At 37.4% G+C, this 23160-nt stretch overlaps 1 protein-coding gene across 2 annotated transcripts in view; it reads left to right on the top strand.

The window, feature by feature from the left end:
• Positions 1 to 22814, top strand: part of LOC114054053 (ras-related protein Rab-31) — a 182741-nt gene extending 159927 nt beyond the window's left edge. For both annotated transcript variants that reach the window (XM_027877118.1, XM_027877119.1), the window contains one exon: positions 20358 to 22814. In XM_027877118.1, coding sequence (XP_027732919.1) covers positions 20358 to 20455 — 98 coding nt within the window. In that variant the 3' untranslated portion in view covers positions 20456 to 22814. The remainder of the gene's footprint in view (positions 1 to 20357) is intronic.
• Positions 22815 to 23160: the final 346 nt, after the last annotated feature.

Below are 23160 nucleotides of genomic sequence, written 5' to 3'. Positions count from 1 at the left end.
GCCCTTAATTAATGTTTGTTGATCGACTAACGACTAGCAGAGTCAAGATGGGTTACAAGCTATCATCTGGTGCCATTTTGTAAGAGTGTTAATGACTCTGTGCAGCCAGTGTAATGAATTGCAACTCGGCAAAGATGAACTATATGGCTCCCTATTATAGTCATTATATTCGATATGCACTGCTGTAGGTTTGTCCATAGTGAAGACTAGAAGTAAACCATCTAAGCTGTATTGACCATGGTGGAGGCCATCTTTCTGGCTATGCATAGTCATTGCCTATAGGTATATAGATAGGCTGTGTAAAGGAGGGGGAGAAGAGAGGGTCGAGAAATTGAGGGGGAGAGGAATGGGGAAAAGAGAGAAGAGTAAGAGAGATGGTGCTTGAGATAGGCACTTAATGGCAGTGAAAGAAAGGAAGCAATAAAGGGAAAGATCCACTTACATTTCTCTTTAAAGAGAAAAAGAAAAGCCTTAATAGTTTGTATAGAGTGACAACTCTACTTTGTAAAGCTTGCACAGCTTTGGAATTCTTATTTCTATCAAGCCCCATTCTTCAGTGTTAATATAAGGCCAGATAATAATCCTGATTCTTATATGAGAAAACCTCCCTCAGCTGGAGACAGGACCACATAACACACAGTTTATTTGATTCTACAATGAAATAAAAATTCCTCTACGCATGCACTTCTGTAGAGATTCTTATTAGGCTGCATCTGTCCTAAATGCCAGCCTCACGCATGCAGGTATTGAGTTCCCACTCTTTGCTGGTTTAATTTTAGTTCTGTTCTCATGTCTTCTTTGCTGACCATATCAGACTTCACCCAGGAGTCCTTACTCTTACAATGTCCATTCTCTTCGGAGGAAATTAACCCATACATAAAAATAGCAGGAGCAAGAATAATCTCCTAATTGCCATGTAGAAAAATGTCAAAGCTGAATCACCATTAGATTATTTTGAAGGTCTGGGTCCTGCCCTTTTAGTAGGATTGGTTAATTTAATCCCTTGAGAATAATTACTCCAGTTTCTTCACTGCTGCCTTCTTGCATTCACCAAGGTAGCAACAGTGGCCTGTGTTGGCAAAGTTTAGAGTATAAATGAGGCCACATATTATTCCCAACGTCTTCCTGACTTCCGGGTTTTCTTTATTTCTGGAGCAGTGTTCTCCTTTTATTCTACACAGACTATGACCTTAGGTGATCAGTCCCTGTTTTCAAGGGTAAAATATTGCTCAGTCCTAAAAGAGTTGGTTGATTTAATAAACACAACAGAATCATTGAATCAGAGGAGAGAAAAGGTCGCTAGAAAACCAACGCCGGTCTTTAAAATAAACAGATAGATAGAGTTAACTACTGAAAAGTGTCTGTAACTACAAACGTTTCCTCAGAAACAATGGAGAATGATCAATGAAGTAAAGAAAGAGAAGAAGGAACAGGTAATACGACAAAGGAGATATGTGAACTATGTAAATGGGAGTGAAGAATACAAATGGAAAAGTTGGGATAAGGCAAAGCATGAAAGGGAAATGGCTTCTGTTCCACCACACATGACAAAAATCTAGCTGCAAATAAAAATGTTGCTTAGTTTTTGTTCAGTATAATCATGTTCTAGCCACCCAGGTCATGCTTGTGCTGAAATTCCACAGGCTTAGGTCTTGTTTTCATGCATTAAATTTCTGAAGAAACCCTTAAAGGCTTGGGTTTTTTTAAAGCCTGTTTACTTCCCAGAAATCTGAACTTTTAAAATCTTTTAACTTTTCCCAGACAGAATCTTACCCAATCCAAATTTCATTTGTGAGAATACCCTAAGGCTTTTTCACAAGTATGACTTGTTATTAAGGTGGAGTACTTACAAGGTATTTTGTAAGAACTGAAACATACAGATGATATTCTGAACCTCTTCAGACTCTTTTAGCCTGCCCTTCCCACATGTAAACAATATTGATTTAATACTGTTCCATGGTGATTGCCTTGGTGCAGAACACTATGTATGGCCTTTTGCCAGATTCCATTCTTTGGTGACTGGTGTACTTGACCTTGGAATGAATTGTAATATCTTTGACCATGGGATAGGAGCCCTTGCTCCTTTCCCCCCCCTAGTTATTTACATTCTCCTTTTAAAAGTGCAATTCTTTCATTAATTAATCTTTCTCTTTTTATACTCTGACGGGAAAGCATTTTTTCCTTCCTATTGTATTTGAACTATGAATATTTTCAAATCACATGTTATTTCTTTTTAAAAAACAGAATCACTGTTCCAGTAGATCAAGGGAATATTGTAGACCCTATTTATGTGAATTTCAATTGAACCTTTCACAAAATCAGTAATAATATCCTTATGGACAAAATGAAAAAAAAAAATATGAGCTGAATGATGGTACAGCTAGGTGGATTAGTAATTAATTGGATGTACCCACTATGGAAGATTTATGGGAGGAGATGGACAAGAAGCCACACAGGATAGGCAAGCATAGTTGGATTACAATCAGCAACTTTGGAGGGAATACACTGATGAAGTCCATAGATATATATTGAGGTGATTAGTTGAATGAGCATATCCGAATCAATCAAGCAACAAGCACTTAATATATGTGAAGCACTCAGAAAAGTGGTGATTAATATCAGCTTGTACAGAGTTCATTTTCCTCATGGCTGTCACTGGACATGATCCTTGGTCTTATCCAGTCCAACATTTTATCAGTTGTTAAGGGAGGACAAAGAAGACATGGTTATTAAATAGTGGATGATGCAAAGCTGGGAGGGATAGTTAGGAATCAATATTCAAAAAGGGTTGAGATGACTCTAACAAGGATAAATGTAAAGTCTTGTGCTTAAAAAATCCATACAAATACAGGATGAGGAAACATTGGCTTGATAGCTGTTGCCGTGGAAAACAACAACAACCCACAGAGGTTTGAGCTGTCTTCAAGCAGCTGGCTCACTATGAGTCAGCAGTATCACATGTCTGATCGAAAAGCTAATGCCATCTTAAGCTGTGTTAATAGAATTATAGTGTCTGGGAAGGGAAGGTGATAATCCTACTGTACTCTGTGAGAGTTAGATTATGGGGTGCTATGTTGAATTCTGGATAACACACTTCAAAAGCAAAATTGGCAAACAAGGAATTATTCAGTGGCCAAAATGGCAAGAAATCTTGGAAATAGGTAATATATAAGGGTTGCTTGAAGGAACTGAGAATGTTTGTCCCAAGGAAAAAAAAGGCTTAGGGCCAATTTGGTAACTGTCTTTAAATCTCTGAAAGTTTCTTATTTAGATTAGGTATACAAGACTGAGAAGCAAAAGAATATAATAGCATAATAGCTGATAAATCCAAGGACACCAACTGCAGGGATAAGGACTTACCATCTATCAAAAATTGCTGGGAAAATTGGAAATCAGTTTGGGACAATTTAAGCTGAGACCAACATCTTACACTATCTATCATAATAATTTTCAAGTTGACATATAATCCGTATTTTAAAAGATCATATTTATAGGAGAAGTGGAGATACATTTCATGGCTATGGATAGAATTCTTGACTAAAGGATAGAGATTATCATAAAATATAAAATAAACAATTTTGATTACATACAATTGAAAAGTTTTTGCACAAACAAAATTAATGTTGTTACAATTAGAAGGGAAGTGGTTGACCAGGGGGAAATTGCATTAAGTGTCTCTGATTAAAGCCTGAAATCTAAGATACAGAATGTTCCAAAAGGCTTAGTGCAGTTTTGAGTAAGCTTTAAACTAGGGTTACCTTGTATCTGTATTGGGAACTGATAACAAACATAAGAACAAGAACCATTCTCTAATTGATATGGTCAAACGATGTCCATACAGTTTTCAGAAGAAGAAATAAAAGTGATCAACAACCATATGAAAATTGTCCAAATAAATAAACCCTGGAAAGACTTATATGAACTAATACAAAGTGAAGTGAGCAGAACCAGAAAAACATTGTACATGGTAACAGCAACATTGTGCAATGATAACTCTGAATAATTTAGCTTTTCTCAGCAATATGATGATCTAAGACAGTTCTGAAGGACTTATGATGAAAAATGCAAGCCACCTCCAGAGAAAGAACTGATGGAGTCTAAATGCAGATCTAAGCATACTTTTTACTTTCTTTCTTTTTTTTTTATGACTATGTTTTCTTTTGCAACATGGCTAATATGGAAATATGTTTTGCTTGACTGCACACGTATAATCCATATCAAAAGGCTTGTCTTCTCAAGGAGGGGGATGGAAGGAGACAATTTGGAACTCAAAGTTTTTTAAAATGAATGTTAAAAATTGTTATTACGTGTAATTGGGAAAAATATAATTAAAAAATCCTCCATCACTAATAATAAGAGAAATGCAAATTAAAACAATTCTTTTTCTACCTTATACTCATCAGATTGACAAAGATGACCGAAAAAAATGAAAATGACAATTGTTGGAAGTGATGGAGCTATTCTCCAAATCAATTTGGGACTGTTGGATAGGGAAAGTTCCAAGAACTGAGCTGCAAACATCAGTTATATTAAACAAAGGTGTGTGAAATAATGCTTTGTGTTAAGTAGAATAGGCATTCATCCCCCACCCCCAAAATAAGACCTAGTCAGGCCAGGTTTAGAGCAGTGTGTACACATGTACATTAGTCTAAAGTGGTACTAAAAGGACCTAAGGTTGAGTGTGAGGAATGTTCTATATATTTCTTTTAAAAAACCAAATAGAAAAAACTACTAATAACAAACCTCTTTTCTATTTTTTATATTTATATGCTTTAAGTGTTTAGGGGGAAAAACCCAAAAATCTGTTCATCTTTCTATTTATAGACCTACATCTGTTCAATGTCAAATTCTGCTTCATAACTTGTTTGGGCATCTACTAGGACACCAGAGCTTACCTAATTCAGGCATCTTGCCACCAACCTGCCCTCCTTTTTCCACCTCTTGCTTTTGCTCTGGGAACAATATTCAAATCAATACAACCATTGCTACTTGGAAGGTCATGATAATCTAGTGCTTTGTAGCTTCACTCACAATCCCTCAGCAGCGATTCATGTCCTTTTATGTGTCACAGAACCTTTGACAGTCTGGTAAAGCCAATGGACCCTTTCTCAGAATAATATTTTTAAATTCACAAAATATAATACACAGGATTACAAAGAAAATCAATTACACTGAAATAATTATTAAAATATTTTTTCAAAAAAGTTCACAGACATCTGGTTAAGAACCCCTGGCCTAGACCAAATGTTTCTTACTTGGGCATCACTTTTTTATATGTGATGTATTTCCCTAATAGAATGTAAGATCTTAAGGGCAGGGTATCATCTCACTTTTTTTATTTGTGTCATTAGATTCTAGTATCTGATAAATGCTTAATAAATGTTTATACTTTTTAAGAAGCCATATTCTAAAAATGTTGGAAATCTACCGGTTAGAAAGGAAGGATTAGTAAATATATCTAACCCATCTTGGAAGGCCATCATATTCCTTTCCTTGCTCTTTTTTTGCTCATCTATAAGAAGAACAAGTAGGAGAAGCCGAAGGAGCATTTTAATCAGGACACATGGAACAGAAAGTCAATTTTCTTTCTTTGTGAAAAGGGGCAGAGAGGAACTCTGACAAATAAAAGGATGGCTGAGAGAGATAAGCGGGCATATTAAAGAGGCAAATTAATACCTTAATTCATTTGACAAATATTGAGTGCTCACTATGTGTAAGCCCCTGTGCAGGACACAGAATCATATAACACCTGGTCTCTGTCCTCAAGGGGCATTCTCATTGGTGAATTAAATGCATGCTTGTGCCCTGGGAAGACAATTTTAAAAGAAAATTCAAATGGAGTTTTCTGCTTAGGTCTGGGAAAATTCCTGGGATTAGATAAAGTGATTATTGTTCAAAATTCAAGTTTTGGAAGGAAGTTACCAAATTATAGGTTTGTGTCTTTTTTTTCACTATTGCACTAAATTGTAGGTAATGTCATTTATCTTTAGTGATTAGTTCATATTTATGTCTTTTATTTCACTAAAGATCTTATTTTTAATAGGAAAAGTATAATTTACTATGATTAGTTGACAGTATGACTTTGGGCCTCAGTTTCCTCACTGATAAAATAAACATATGAGCTGAGTAATTACTAAGTTCCTTTTTCTTCTCTATAGTTCTATGATTTTAAGACTGGGTCATTTGCTGTTGCCTATGCTCTTTATTGTTTTCCATGCCTAGGAAGGTTTAACTGGTTGGTCCATGAAGTCATTAGTCAAGCACCATTATTCATTTGGGAGTAGCTGCAGTCATTGTGATTAAGGATAGCAAAGCTAAAGCACAGAAGGATAGGCTGTTGATAGGGCTGAAGCAAAGCTATAACCTTCCAAAAATGATAAGGAATTAGAGATTTAATAGTATTTTTATGGTATGATTTTTAAATGAAAATCATATAGGTCAGTACAGTTAACTCAGTTATTTGGGGACTAATTATTTAGTTTATTGATTTCTTAGGTTAGGACCCTAGGTAAAAATGATTATGTAATCACGAAGTTTTGATACAAGGCTCTATTCTATATCTTTGACAAGTTTCCCTCTTCGTTTTCCTTCATTCTACCTTTTACTTCCTCCTCATCTTTATTTTAAGGTCAAGGTAATAAAAAAAAATTATGTACCATCTCAATCAAAAAACATTTATTAAGCTCTTACTATGTGTCAGGCGCCGTATTAAGTACTGGGGAAACTAAAGGAGGCAAAAGACAGTCCCTGCCCTCAGGGAGCTTACAACCTAATGGAGGAAACAGCTTGCAAATTAAAATATGTGTGTGTGTGCGTGTACATACATGTATACACACATATATACACACATACATACAGAGAGAGAGAGAGAGAGAGAGAGAGAGAGAGACTGTGTTATGTGCTAGACCACAGAAATGAATTTACTTGTATTTGTATTTATTCAATAAGGGAAAAGAGAATTTGCAAAATCAGAAACAGTAATAGCTCACATTTATGAAGTATTTTACCATCTACATACAGTATACTTTCCTGTGAGACAAGTAGTATTTCCATTTTAATTAATTTAAATTATTTAATAATTCTAATTAATTAATTAATAATTTAAATTATTTAATTTAAATTTAATTTATTATTATTTAATTTAAATTAAAATTTCCATTTTAGAAATAAAACCTGAAGCTCAAAGATTGGGTGACTTACCCAGGGTCACAGTACTGTTAGGTGACTGAGCCAAGACTTAAACCCAAGTCTCCTGATGTCCAATCCAATGTTCTTTCCACAATACTAAGCTGCTTAATGCCAAGATAAAGTAACAGTGAAAACTACCAAGCACCAGGCTGGGTTATACTTCAATTACGGTGGTTATACCCTCCTCAGGTTACTTGGACTTAACTTGTCCCCATGTTCTCTCCACTCTGACTTTCTCCTAGCTCCCCCAAAAGAACACTGTTTTTCATACCAGGATACCCCTTGCTGAATAGGATTGCATTCACAGAGCTGCTCCAGGCTATGCTCGCTCATCCGTTCAACAATCCCAGCTTCATTCTTACAAGAAAGTTTCCTGATTTCTTGGTCAGAGAGTCATAAATTTAGAGCTGGAAGGATGGTAGACTTTGAGGGCCCAACATTCCCATTCCTACCCTTCTTCCCTTGTTAGCTTTCACTTTGACCTTTTTTTTTTTAATGGGACATATTGTTTCGACAGAGTGATTCCTATAAGTAATTTCTCCTACCATTTCAGATGAGCAGTTTTCTTCAGTTTAGAGTCTTGGAAAGTTGCCCAGCACTACTTTGTCAATATGTGTCCTCTGACATACTGAGGGGAAAAAAAGAAATACAAACAAGTAAGATATTGATTTCATCACCTAAAACCTCACAAATATTTTATTCCCAGATTTTTAAAAAAAAGATAATCCAGTTTCTTATTCTTCCCTCCATTTAAAAAATTTTCCCATATGTCTTTCCCACTTCTTTTCTTTCTTTTCTGGAGATTCTTTCCTTTTTCTTGAGTTCTCTCCTACCTCCATACTTCCCACTTGGTGGTCTTTTGATTCTCTGTGACTCCTATTACTGCCATCAAGGTGCTGGTAATTGAGAAGGTTAGTCTTTAAATATATTGATAACTTTTGAATTCATATGATTTTTATTTCTAAATATGTCAAACCACCCTCCCCATAGCCAACAAGTCATCTGTTGTAACAGAGAATAAACAAGAAAACAGTTCAGTGAAATTAGCCAAATATATTAATTTAGTATATGCAATATGCTAGGCCCATAGTCCCCCATCTTTTCAAATGAAGAAGGCATGGGGGTACATTTTCTTGTTTCTTCTCAGGGGGGCAAGTCTGGTCATTTTAATTACACAGAGTTCAGTTTACCAGTTTATGTTCTATTTTTTTTAAACTACTGACAAGAGATATTCCTTAAGAGGAATTTGACTTATTCTGTTTGGTCCCAGAAAGAAAAGTTAGGAGCAGTGGGAGAAAGCTGAAAAGAGGCACATATAGGCTTGATGAAAGGGAAAACTTCCTAACAATTAGAGCTATTAAAAAAAAAAGTAGAGGGGTGGGACAATCTATTTCAGGCTGGAGTTGATTACCTCCCCCCCCCCACCCCCAGGAGATGTCTTCAAGCAAAGGCTTAACGACCACTGCCTCAAGCATGTTGAAAGCCAGGGTTGTGTAGTACATGGAGTCCTGGTCTCAAACTCAGGAAGACCTGGATTCTACTAGCTATGGGACCATGGTTGTGTCTGAGCTCAGTTTCCTAATGTTCGTATTGCAGATAGTAATACTGGAGTATCTTCCTCAAGGAGTTGTTATAAGGCCTGAAAGAGGTAATGTCTGTGAAACACTGTGCAAACCACCCAAAAAAGTACCATAAGAATGTCACATTATTTTTTGTCCTTAAATCCCTTGTACCCAGTATAGTGCCATACATATATAGTAGGTGTTTAAGAAATACTTGATGTATTGGATTGGATTCTCTAGGGGATTCTTGTCCAGTTCAAATTTGGGTTGGACAACATGACCTCTATGGATCCTTCTAACTCTGAGGTTCTGTGGTTCTATGTTTCTATGATTTTAAGTAGAAGTTTAATTTTGATTAATGAACCATCTGAGTCCATACCCCAAATTTAGCAATGGATTCTGTAATATTTCCATTGTATTCTAGTGGTTTCATGTGGGTTCCCCAGGCAGTAGGTGCCATTATTAATCTCCATTTTATAGTTGAGGAAACTGAGGTAGAGAGAGGTTAAATGACTTGCTCAGGGTCAGCCTAGTAAGCATGAGCAGCTTTTGCAGTAAGACTTGTATAACATCATAATGACTCCTATCTATATAGCCCCAAACCACATATTTTCAGGAAGAACACACCCTGTTATGAAGACTTAGCAGCTGGAATTCTTTAGTGACTTAGGATGGCAAGAGGAAGAAAAGGAAGTGATGCCTCCAAATTGTGCTTTAAAAGACTCGAGACACATATATAATCAACAAATAACTCCTTTCTCCTTCCCCACCCTCCCCAATATGCATCTCTGCTTTCACCATTACTGAGTCATCATAGCGGAGACTGGATCTGCTTGCCTAGCAATAATCCCCCACCCCCAGGCTATATGTTGCCTTTTGTAATATTTTCCATTTGTTACTATTTTTTCACTGAAATACTTCTAATATTCTTGCTGTTCCTAACATTTACCCTCTCAGTTCTGTTGACCAGGGTTATCTTTGAAGTTCATCACAAGATTTCACTAGTATAAAAATGGTTCTAGAAGAAATGAAAGGACGAGGTGGGAAGAAACATTGCCTCAGATCCTGTCCCTCACTAAGGATGTCTTTGGACTTGAATAACAGGACATTTTGAAAGAATTACAGTTGTGAGGCAATGTGGTACAGTAGAAAGAACACTCATTTTGGAAGGAAACAGGCATTTATTAAATATTTATAATGTGCCAGTCATTGTCCCAGGCACTGTGCTAAACACTTTACAAATATTATCTCATTTGATCCTCATACCTATCCGGAGAGAGAGGTAGTATTATTCATCCTCATTTTATAGTTGAGGAAACTGAGGTAGTCAGAAGTTAAGTGACTTACCCAGAGTCACACATCTAGTTGAGTGACTGAGGCTGGATTTAAACTCAGGTCTTCCTGTCTCCAGATCCAGGGCACTATCCACGGGGCCACCTAGCTGTCTCTGGTTTGGAATCAGAGGACTTGGATTGGAATCCCAGCTCTGTTTGAACCTACTTGTGGTACTTCATGTCTTTCAGTAAGGTGAAAGAACTGAACTAGATTATCTCTGAGATCTCTTCAAACTCAGAATCTATGATTCTATCACTTTCAAGTACATAGTAACTATTTATGAGAGAGTTTGTTCATTATCATTAATAATTATTGTTAATAAATAGCAAGGATCACCTATGATTAACAAATTCATGAACATTTATTAGTTGTCTAAAGTAATTGTAACCACACCAGTGAGCAGAATTTTTTGACAGAATAATGTGATATTCTGCCCATGATGGAAAAAAAAAAAGGATTCTTTTGACATATCTTTGTCTGTCAGGAGGAATATAGATAGAGGTTCCCTGATGGAAAGTTAAAGGAAATATATGTTGCACTTATGGCATATTTCTTCCTTTACTCACATTCTCTTCTCCTCCCTCTTCTTTCCCCTCCTCCTCCTCCTAGTTTTGGAAAGGAAATATAATTTTTTTTCTCCACATAATTTTCCCTTTGGCAAGCTGCCATCAAACAGCCTGATCTCTGAAGGCCTAGTATAATTTAGTGGTTGCAGCTCCAAGATAGGATTCTTAGCATTTAACAAAACACATTTTGAGGGGAGAGGCAGATTTCTGACTCATGGGGATTTCACGACAACAGTTGACACGAAAGGCCTTTGCACTGCTGTCTTTCCGGGCACATTGGAATTCATGGAAATAGCATATTTGTGGGGCTTTTATCTGTGTTGCACTGTGTTTGGTGAGGCCAAACCGGGACAAAAGCAAAGATGGAATTTGTGTGTTTGAGTTCCCTCACTTCTGGAATGGAATTTGTTTTTTCCTCCTTGCTGAAGAAAAGAAAAGAAAATCTGAAAAATCCTACTTGTGTCTGATAAACATTAGGAGCTTTAATAACCTAAATACTTTGCCCATTATAGCTGAAGACAATATAGTAAAATCTGCTCTGGGCAACTGAAAAAAATCCTATTACATTTACATAGCACTGTGCCATTTGTTAGGAGATTAGCTCAGTAGATGCATTTATTCTGACGTAGACTTTTGGTCCTTGGGAACAAAATCACCACATAATTTCCTTTTGGAGGTCTAACTTTTAGAGGAACCATCTTCATGTCTTACACGACTAAATATCTCTTTCTAAATATTTTAATTTCTCCCAAGGAATGTAATTTTCATGAGTTTTCTTTTTTAAACATACTTTCGCCTCCTAATCTCTCTCTCCTTCCCCCCCCTTTCTCCATCCATCTTTCACTCTTAGCACTTTCCTTTTAATGAATAAGTATAACTAAGTTAAACAAGCCAACACATCGACTATATTTGAAAACGTATGTCTTATCTAATGTTAATTAAATAAATAATTAAATAAAGATCTGTGATTTAATCATTTCTTGAATTTAAGAAAACATAAAGAACACTAATTTTTAAAAAAGAGGAAGAACTGATATGAATGATGTGACAGTGGAATTCTCAGCCTTAGAGTTGGGCTTGGTTATTGTGCATATGTGTTAGCCTGTCAATAAACATTTATTACATGCTTACTATGTATCAGAAATTATGCTAAGTGCTGGGGATACAAAGAAAGGCAAAAACATGATCTCTACCTTTGAGCATCTCACATTCTAGTAGAGGAAACAACATGCAAATAACTATACCCGATACATAGTGTATGTACATAGTTATTTTCATGTTGTTGCCTCCATACACACACACACACACACACACACACACACACACTATATGTAAATGGAAAGTAATCTCAGAGGGAAGGGTGGCGGGGTAGGGAGTTGAGGGAGAAATTTATAAAGACCTCTTGCAGAAAGTAGAATTTAAATTGAATCTTGAAGGAGGCCAGGGAAACTATAGGGGTAGAGATGAGGAAGAGCATTCCAGATATGAGTACAGCCAGTTTAAAGTCATGGAGTTAGGAAATGAAGTGTTGTGTTCAAGGAACAGCAAATGGGTCACGATAGCTGGATTATAGAGTATGTGAAGGGGTAAGGTCTAATAAGACTAGAAAGGTAGTATGGGTCAAGTTTTGAAAGCCTTTAAATGCCAAAAAGAGCATTTTATATTTGATCCTGGAGGTACTAAGGAGCCACTAGAATTTATTGAGTGGTAGCAAGGGGTGGGGAGGGAGGTCACATGATCAGACTTGCATTTTAGTAAAATCACTTCGACAGCTGAATGAAGGATGAGTTGGGATGGGAAGAAACTTGACACAGGGAGACCAACCAGAAAGTTATTGCATCAGTTTAGGTATGAGTGACAAGGGCCAGAATCAGTATAGTAGTAGTGTGAATGAAGAGAAGGGGACACATACAAGAGAAGTTTTCAAGGTATAAAAGACAAGATTTGACAACAGATTGGATATATTGGGTGAATGAGAGTGGAGAGTTAAGGATGACACTGAGGTTGTAGCCTGGGGAGAATGGGAGAATTGTGGTGTCCTTAAAAATAAGAAAGTTGGGGAGGGGAGAGAATTGGGGGTAGGAGAGAGATAAGTTCTATTTTGGACTTGTTGAGTTTGAGATGTCTATAGCACATCCTGTTTGAGATGTTTCAAAGGCAGTTGGCAATGCAGACTGGAGGAAAGGCTGGGGTGATAGACAGAGAGACACAGACAGACAGATAAATCAGTTGATCAATCGATCTGGGAATCATCTGTATAGGGATGATAGTTGAAATCATGGGAACTGATGAGATCACCAAGTGAGACAGTATATAGAGAGAAGAAAATCTAGGACGAGTGCTTGGGGAATACCCATAGTTAATGGGCATGCCTTGGATGAAAATCCATCAAAGGAGTCTGTGAAAGAGTAGTCAGTCTGCTAGGACAAAAATGAGTGGAAGGCACTGTCATGGAAACTTGAAATAGAGTATCCAGATGGAGAGTATGGTCCACAGTGTCAGATGCTACAGATGGGTTAGTAAGGATGAGGACTGAGAAAAAGCCATTAGATTTAATCTTTAAGAGGTCATTGCTAACTTTGGAGAAAGAAATTTTAATTGAATGATAAGCACAGAAGGCAGATTGTAGAGGGTTTAGATGTGAGAGGACAGAAAGTGCAAGCATCTAATATAGATGGTTTTCTTAAAGAATTTAGCTGAGAAGGAGAGGAGAAGTAGTGGAATGTAGCTAGCAGGGATGGCAAGATCAAGTGAGGATTTTTTTAAGGATGGGAGGACAGGGGTGTGTTTGCATGTAGTAGGGAAGGAGCAAGTAGAGGGAGATATTGAAGATTAGAGAAAAAGTGAGGATTACAGAGGAATCAGTTTGCTGGAGAAGACAGGATGGGATAGGATCAGTGGTACATGTTTCTGAGTTGGCAAGGAGAAGGGCTATCTCTTATGTGAAAAAGGGCAAGAGGAGGAGACAGTAGGAGGAAGATGTCTGAGTGATGTGAGATGAGGAGGGGAAAAGAGGGAACCCTTAGCAGAGAGTCTTGAACTTTTTTGGTGAAGTGTGAGGTGAGGTCCTCAGTTGGTGGGGATGGTGGATGAGGTGCTGTGAGAGGCTTGAGGAGAGACATGAGTATTTAGAACAAGTTGCTGTGGTGTGGAATTGATTAGGGAGGTGTAAAAGAACTGCCTTGTTGAGGGCCCACTTGAAATTATGTAACATAAATTTGTAGTAGACTCAGTATGATTTTATGATTTCCTTCAGCTCCATTCAGCTACTCATGAATAGAAATGAAGGCAGTGGATGATGGGAGCAATCCAAGGTGGGGCTTGGCAAAACATGATCCATGATAGGGCAAGGTGACAAGGAGTTTCAATGTAGAAGATACTATAGAGTTGAACTAATTCACAAAGGGGTCAAAAGAGGGAAGGGAAAAATAAGATTGGGGTTGTAATACATATGGAAAGATGGAAAGGCATTGTGAAGTTCATGAACATGGAAACAGAAAACTTGTGGGTAGTGGCAAAAACAAGAGTATGACCTGTGTGTAGTCTAGGTAGAGTGGAGCAGTATTTCATGAACCCTGAGTAAAGTAAGGACATGAGAGCTTAGGATAATTGATGGGACATCAGTGTGAGCATTGAAGTCTCCTAGTATGAAGGCATGAGATGTAGTAGAGAGAAGACTGAGCCAGGTAACTATGAATGAACTATATATGTGTATAACTATATGAAAGATGTAACTGTTTTCAACAACATGTAAAATAAAATTGGTTAGGGTTATCTTTAAGTATCCAAAGACATTTCATAGGTTACAGGTAACTGGACTTCTGTTTAGACTTTCTGTCTGGCAGAATTAGGATCTAGATGCTGAAATAAGGCAGATTTAGGCTTCTTAAAAGAAAACTCTTCCTAACAATTAATGCTGCCCCAAAATTAAATGTGCTGCCTCAGGAAATCATGAATTTTTATTTACTGGAGGTCTTCAAGCCAAGGTCAGATAACTATGTCAATCAATCAATAAACATTTATTAAATGCCTACTGTGTGCCAGGCACTGTACTAAGCACTGGGAATACAAAAAGAGGCAAAAGAGAGTCAGTCCCTGCCCTCAAGGAACTTACGATCTAGTAGGGGAGACAACATGCAAACAAATATATACAGGACAAATAGAAAATAAGAGGAAAGGCACTAGAATCAAGAGGGGTTGGGAAAGGCTTCCAGTAAAAGATGGGTTTTCAGTTTGGACTTAAAGGAAGCCAGGGAGGTCAGTAAGCCAAGTGGAGGAGGGAGAGCATTCCAAGCAAGGACAGCCAGAGAAAATGCCTGGAGCCTAAAGATGGAGTATCTTTTTCTAGGAACAACCAGGAGGCCAGTATCACTGCATCAAAGAGTATATGTCAGGGAATAAGGTGTAAGGAGTCAGGAAAGGTAGGAGAGGGCTAGGTTATAAAGGGCTTTGAATGCCAAACAGAGCATTTTGTATTTGATCCTGGCAGCAATAGGGAGCTACTGGAGTTTATTGGCAGTGGGGGATAATAAACTGGAATTTATTGACGGTTAGGTGGGGGGTTGAGGTACGGTTGGACTTTTGTTTTAGGGAAATCATGTTAGCAGCTGAATGGACCATGGATTGGAGAGGGGAGAGATTTGAGGCAGGCAGACCCACCAGCAATGCCAGCATTAGCGGGGCGGCAGTGTCCGAGGAGAGAATGAAGAAATATTCAAGAGATGTTGCAAAGGTGAAATTGCAGATCTTGGTAACAGACTAGATATGAGAGAGAGTGAGGAATACGGGATGACGCCCAGATTGTGGGCCTGAGGGACTGGGAATGCCTTCTGCAGTAATAAGGAAGGTAGGAAGGGGGATAGGGTATAGGGGAAAGATAATGAGTTCAGTTTTGGATGTATTAAGTTAAAGATATCTATGGGACATCCAGTTCAAGCTGTGTGAAAGGCAGTTGAAGAAGTCAGGGTTGTTATGGGGCTATTCCTATTCAGATTCAGGTTGGACTAATTAGCTAGCTTCTGAGGTCCCAGTCAACTCAAGATTCTGTGATTTTTACTAGTCAGTTTTATATGATGTATTCCTGTATTTCTTTTTATCATAAGGAAAAACTATCAAACCCAGGAAATTTGATCTACTATGTATGGAGACCTTACAATAATCAGAATAAGGGAAACCTTTCCTGATTCCACCTAGTTATTAGCACTCTCTTCTTCTTCAAATCATGTTGCATTTGCTAGTCTGTATAAATGTTCTCAACGTGGTTTCCCCCAAGACTGTCTTCTGAGGCCTTCTTCTCTCCCCACACATTTACCCTTAATAACCTCATCAGTTCCAATTGATTCAATAATCTCTATGCTGAAGGCTCTGAAATCTATATACATAAGCCTTAATCTGTCTCCTAAATTCCATTCTCACATTATCAACTGCCTACTAGACATATCTACCTGGATGTCCCATAGACATCTCAACATCCCCTATATGTAATTTGTCACATTTCCCCCCTCAAATTCCTTCTTCCTCAAGACTTCCCCATTTCTGTTGAGGGTACCACCATACTTTCAGTCATATAAGTCACGGCCTTGGCATTATCCTTGACTCTTCTCTTTGCTTCATCACACTCCCCACCTCATCCTGTATTCTCTCAGTTTTCAAGTATTTTCAGTTCTACTTTTGTAACATCTTTGGCATGTCTTCCCTTTTCTCTATTCCTATAGCCTTTAACATAGCTTGGACCCTTGTCATCTCTTGCCTGGACCACTGTAATACCTTCTTAGTTGTTCTCCCTACTTTTAGTCTCTCCCCTTTCTAATCTTAATTGTCCTCCTCTGCACACTTCAGTTTTTCAATCTCTTTCTTACACTATGGTGCCCAGAAAGAACATAAAATTCCAAATACGATCTGATGAGAACAGAATACAGAGGGACTATTGCCTATTTATTTCTGGATGCTATGCCTCTCATAACTTACTCCAGTATCACAGTAGATTTCATGGCAGTTAGTAATAATGTTTTAATTGCCAGAACTAATGGCCTTTTCTCATTTGTCAAATTTATTGATCTTTTTGCAGCATTTGACACAACTGATCACCTTCTCCTCCTAGACATTTTCTCCTCTCTAGGTTTTCATGACCTTGCTCAACTCTTCTCTTTTTCTATCTAACTGTTCCTTCTCAATTTCCTTTACTAATTCTTTAGTTATCTTTTCTCTAGTTATCTAGATAATTTATTATGCCTACCAACCAAGAGCATTCCCCCAAGTCTATGTTCTGGGTCTTCTCTTTTTGCTCTATAACATCTTACTTATTGATCTCACTAACTCTATAGTTTCATTTTTCATCTCTATGAAGATGATTTTCAGATCTATGCACCCAGCCCTAGTCTCTCTCCTGAGCTCCAGCCCTACGTTGCCACATGACTCTTAGATATCTTGAACTAGGTGTCCCATAGACATTTCAAATTCAACATGTCCAAAACAGAATTCACTATCTTTTCCTCTCAACCCTCCCCTCTTCTGAACTTCCCTATTACTGTCCAGAGCAGGTACCACCATCTTCCCAATCGGCCACACCTGCAACCTTAGTGTCATCCTTGACTCTCACTCTCACTTACCCTGCATATCTAACCTTTTGCCAAATCCTCATTCTACCTGCAGAACATCTCTCATCTGTGTCTTCTTCTCTCTACTCACAAAACTGTAACCCTAGTTCACATCTCTCCTAGACTATTACAATAACGTCCTAGCTGATCTCTCTGCTGCTAGTCTTTCTCTACTCCAATCCATCACTGCTTAGCTGCCAAGGTGATTTTTCTTTTTCTTTTAAAAATTTATTTCTTTTTTAACATTCTGTTTTTTTAATTTGAGTTCCAAATTTTCTCCCTCCCTCTACTGAGAAGGCAAGCAATATAGTATCAAATATATATATGTGAAATCAAGCAAAATATATATACATGTTAACCATGTTGCAAAAAAAGGCAAGTAAAATATGAAAAGTGAGAAAATTATACTTTCATTTGCACTCAGAGTTCACCAGTTCTCTCTTTCGAGTTGTATAGCATTTTTCATCATCAGTCCTTTGAAATTGTGTTGGATCATTATACTGATCATAGTAGTTAAATCTTTCAAAGTTAATCATAATTACAACATTCCTGTTACTGTGTACAATGATCTCCTGGCTCTGCTCACTTCACTTTGCATCAATTCAGAGAGATCTTCCCAGGTTTTTCTGGGAAACATAGATCTGACCACCTTCCCAGTGAGCTGTAGCAGCTCACTATTACCTCCAAGATCAATTATAAAGTCCAATGTTTGGCGTTTAAAGTTCTTCATAACCTGATCCCTTACTACCTTTCTAATCTTCTAATACTTTAATCCCATCCATGTACTCTGTGATTCAGCTCTACAGGCCCACTTGGAATTCTTTAAACATTATATACTATCACCCATCTCTATGCAAAGCCATGTGCCCCATGCTGGAAATGTTCTGCCCCCTTCACTTTTTCCTCTTGGTTTTCCCAGTTTCCTTCAAGATTCTGCTCAAGTCCCTCCCTTCTATAAGAGACCCATTCTTGGTTCTCACCAGCTGCCTTTTCTAATCAGATTACCTTCCATCTTCTCTGTGTATATCATATATTTACCTAGTTATCTACATGTTATCTCTCCCATTAGAATGTATACTTCTTGAGGGCAAGGATTGTTTTTTGCCTCTCTCTGTATCCCCAGCATTTAGTATAGTACCTGGCACATAGTAAACCCTTAATAAAACTCCAAACTAAAACTCCAGATAATAACAATAGCTAACATTTTTATAGTACTTATTATGTGCTAGGCACTGTGCTAAATGTTTTACAATTATTATGTCATTTGATCCTTACAACAACCCTAGGAAAGTAGGTGCTATTGTTATTCCTATTTTACAGTTGAGGAAACTGAGGCAATCTGAGGTTTAGTGACTTGTCCAGGGTCACACAACTTGTAAGTGTCTAAGGCCATATTTGATTTCTAGTGTTTCTGATTCTGGGCCCAGAATCTCCTGTGCAAACTAGCTCTTTAGTTAAACTGCTGTATAGCAACATGGCCCCCATATTGTACTTAGTAAATTGATTTTTAGAATCCAAGTGTAATAACTTCATATGTATTGAAGTTATGCCTTTTTAAGTTTAATCGCAGTAGAAAGGGCATGGGATTGTGAGTCACAGTACCTGGATACTTTGGTAAGTAACCTTGGCAAAGTTATTTTACCTCCTCTAGGACTGTTTCCTGAAGTATAAAATAAGGGATGGATTTGATAACCACTAAGCTCCCTTCTAATTCAAAATATATTATCTTATGACTGTTCGAGCAAGGTCATTCAACTCATTTTGAATCTACCAGCATAATTCACCAGAATCCTATTCTGTCTACTATGTAGAAATCCCAATGAGAGAGCAAAGTAGGTCTAGGGTGCATAAGGGAGAAGGAAAGATTGGACATGGGAAATGTGGGAAGATAGGGGATTAGAGTCAGACTGTAAAATTTTTCACTCTTGATCTCAGGAATGATGCTATTCTGAATGATGGAGAGGTCTAGGTGTAGTTGCCCCAGTGACTTCTTGAAGTAAGATGGATCTTATGGAAATCAAGAAAGATAATGGTCATTAAAATGAATTTGGCAATCTTGGAAGATGGTGGCAGGGTGGAGAAGACTGTGAGTCTAGTCCTAAAGTCACTGAGGGAGGTGAAAGAATGACTTTCGTTAGAAGACAGCAACATGGCAGGAACGCAATCAATTTTTCCTCCCCTTTGCGGAAGTGAAAATCTGCTAGTCTTTTCTATCTTTATGGATCTATCAGACTATGGAAGGGCTTTATTTTTTTAAAGGAATGCCTTTCTTCTCTTCTACTAATTCACTAAAGTGCAAATCATAAAAATCTCTCCCTTTGAGCCATTGCTTTAAATGAAAGGCAAACATTTGGCTTTTCTAGAATTTTCTTTCATCCGTATTACTATTTTATACTCCAAATAAAAGTCCTAGGATAGGTGTTACTTTTAAAAACAAATCATGAAAAAAAAGCAAATCATGAAGCACACCAACAATTTTACTTTCATTTCAAATGAAAAGATAATTGAATTTGAAGAGTCTTCTTGTATGGTTTTGTGATAGATGATTTCTGTCTTTTGATAGCCATTCAAGTAATGGTGGACTAAGTGTTAATAAATGTTATTGAAATGCTATGAATTTCCAAACACTCTGACTCTAATCCCCTATCTTCCCACCTTTCCCATGTCCAATCTTTCTCTTTTATCCACCTTAGACCTACTTTGCTCTCTCATTGGGATTTCTGCATAGTAGATAGAATTCTGGTGAATTATGCTGGAAGATTCAAAATGAGTTGAATGACCTTGCTCAATTTATTTTAAAAAAAGCAATTGGGAACACTTTTGAAAGTTGCTAATAAAGATCATAGCACATTTGAATCCTTCAACTATTTTTTAAAATGAGCTAGGCTGGGAGGTGGGAAGAGCTAGGGAAAGAATAAAAATGAGCAGGTGTTAGGATAAGTATGTGGCCTGAAGATGGAAGGGAGAAGAGGAAGGTAAATAGGAAAGAGATAAACACTCAATTAGGGTTACTAGAGGATCATTAGGATGGTTTTATAAGAATCTGTGTGAAGGGATACTGGTAGGAGAAAAATTCAAAAACCCAGCCTTGACCTTGTTTTATGTTCTAGGTCGTCAGATCCCACCCTTGGATCATCATGAAAATGGGAACAATGGAACAATCAGGCTTGGGAACCAAACACCACAAACAATCAGGCGATGTTGCTGACCCGATATGATATCATCTGATGTACTTGAAGAACTCAAATCCCATTTTCTTGTGCACTGACTGAAGGACTTCCCGCTCTTGGTGACTTGGTGCCTTGTTTAAAAAAAAATCCCAGCTCTACATTGTGAAAAATATGCAGGCATCAGAACCAGAAAGTTTCCCTCAGAAAGAGTTTTGCAGAAATTCTTGAAAAATACTTAGTAATACTATTTATATTGATGGATTGGATTATATCGATTTCATCTTGTCCCTCCCCTCTCCCTTTCTTTCTCACTCTTCTTAAAACAGTGGTTTTTACTGAGTGGGTGAAGGAAGGGAGTGGGTGGATGAAAAGTATATACCAAGTTCTCTGTTAAACCTGCCCAATACTCAAGTTTTGTAAGAAAGAGGATCTATTCTTGTTGGCTCAGTTTGTGTGTGGGGATTCTGGGGTCAGTTGTTCCTCTCTGGCTTCCTAGTTGGCCTGGTCACACTACTGGAATCTTTTCAGTGCCATTGAGTTTGTGGATGACCTAATCAGTCACCTATGAAAGTTAGCTAGTGAGGAGATAATTTTTTATATGGTTTTAGAACTGAGCCTGGTTTTTATTTTTAAATTTTAGATCTACTCTAAAAATTTTTTTAAAGGAAAGAAATAGAATTTAGCTGATACTTCCCACATCTTCTTTAGAGAACAGAGGAATATTATCCAACTGTCTCCCAGATTACAGGTTTGAGCAATTCACTGAAAAAGAAGGGAAGACTTATTTTAAAGAAAGAGGAAGAAAGAAAGAGAAGGAAAAGGGGGTGAAAGGAACAAAAGAAAGAAGGAAGGAAGAAAAGAAGAAAGAGAAATATTTTTTAGATCTATGCTTTTTTCCCTCACTTATTAGCATTGCACACATTTTGAGTTTCAGGTACATGTAGAGAGAAAGTTGCTGCAAATGACTTGAAGGTTGAGAAGTCCTCATTTCTGAAAAAGAGACAGAAGGTATTTCTATGTAAGAATGCATATGAGCAGACTAAGGTGGAACAGAGATGTTTTTTTAAAGAGGTACTTCCTACTGCATGTTGTCTTGATGGGCAGGGAGCTCAATGCACAAAGCATTTCCTTGCTAATAGAATCTGTCATGGTTTCTTAATCAAGATTGAGAATTGAAGTAAAAGAATCTGCAGACTAAACTATAGGGTAAACTTCTGATGAGGGGAAATTGGTTAGATTACTGAGCAATTAGTCAGTGAGTGGCAGATGCCTTAGGCTTTTAGAAAACTAGTAGGCAAAAAAAGGCATTAAAAAAAAAGATATGCTGTGGACTCCCCTGCACTCTATCATTGCAGTACTCCATCATATCTGCACAAGGGATGGCCTTCCTGATCCAGATTCCTTGGCTTCTTCTGTGGTATAAAAGGATTTGAATGTCTTTAGTCTGTTCAATTTTGAAAACTCTGTTTGGATCCAGTGGAGGGAAGAAGTGAAGGCTGAGAGGGTGAAGGAGAAAAGCTAGTTTTCCCCTAAGTCCAAATCCTTTTTTGCATTCCAAGTTTTTTTTTTTTTGTTTTTTTTGTTTTTTTTTTTTTACCAGTCTAGGACCAAATAGTGGTTGACTTCTCACCAAGGCTCAAATTGGGACAGGACTTTTAGAATTTCTCAGGTGCAGTACCCTTGGTAGGAGATAAAGGATTAATGACCGTAGAGGTCATTGAGACAAACACCTCTCATTTTTTGGATGAGGAAAATGAGATCAAATTAAATAATTCACCCAAGGTCACATAGGTAGTAAGTAGGAGAGGTGGGCTTTGAACCTAAGCCTTTTACCTTTAGATCCAGCTGTCTTTTTACCATACTGTGAGAAGAAATCCCACCCTCCCCAAAATATTTGGTCAGACACCATGAAGTCAAGGGAAAGTTGGTCCCATTTTTACCTTTCCATGAGCACCTTAATTGTGGTCTAGGAAACAATCATATCACTCAGAAATAGAGAATGGAAGCATCTTAGGAAGCATCTGCTCCAACCACTTTGTTTTGGAAAGGAGGAAACAAAGGCTCAGAAAAGGTAAACAGTTTGCCTGAGTTCATACAATTAGTTCATTTCAGAGCTAGGAGAGAAATCAAGTCTTGGCTAAACACCTGGAGTTTTCAAGTCTTAGGGAACAAACATATTACCATCCCCATGATTGTTTAGGCCCTGTTACACTCTGATCCTTTTTTTCCTGGGTTGATGAAATGTCAATTTGTCAAATTGTCAAATTGTCAATGGCCCAAAGAAGCATTTACTGAGGGATCAACATGGGTGTCACAACTATCCCTCTTTTGTGATAAAAAAAAAAAGACTGTATATTGTGATTAAAAAAAAGACTGTATATGGAATGACAATCAAGGGTTACATGAAGCCAGGCTGATGATAAAGATCTTTTGAAATTAAAAAAAAATTTTACATATAGAAAAGATAACAAAATGCAAAAGATTATAAATTACAAAAAGATTACAAAGATTACAAATGACGGATTACAAAAGATTACAAATAAAAAGATTTTTTGTTTTTGTTTTTGTTTACCATGAACACAGCCAGTTTGATTCTCTAATTGCATTTCTAGAATTGGTAGAGCTGATTTATTGGTTCTTGAATCTTAGTAGCTGGAAAGAACTCTATCCGTTCTACCTGTTTTGGTACAGAATTGAATCTCAGTTATTTCAGATAGAAGCAGGTCCATCATAAATAATAAAG

This window comes from Vombatus ursinus, unplaced genomic scaffold (assembly GCF_900497805.2).
Source record: "Vombatus ursinus unplaced genomic scaffold, bare-nosed wombat genome assembly UNPS02014812.1, whole genome shotgun sequence".
Taxonomy (NCBI): Eukaryota; Metazoa; Chordata; class Mammalia; order Diprotodontia; family Vombatidae; genus Vombatus; species Vombatus ursinus.
Note: the sequence above shows the minus strand (reverse complement) of the source record. Positions and strands in the feature narration are given on the sequence as shown.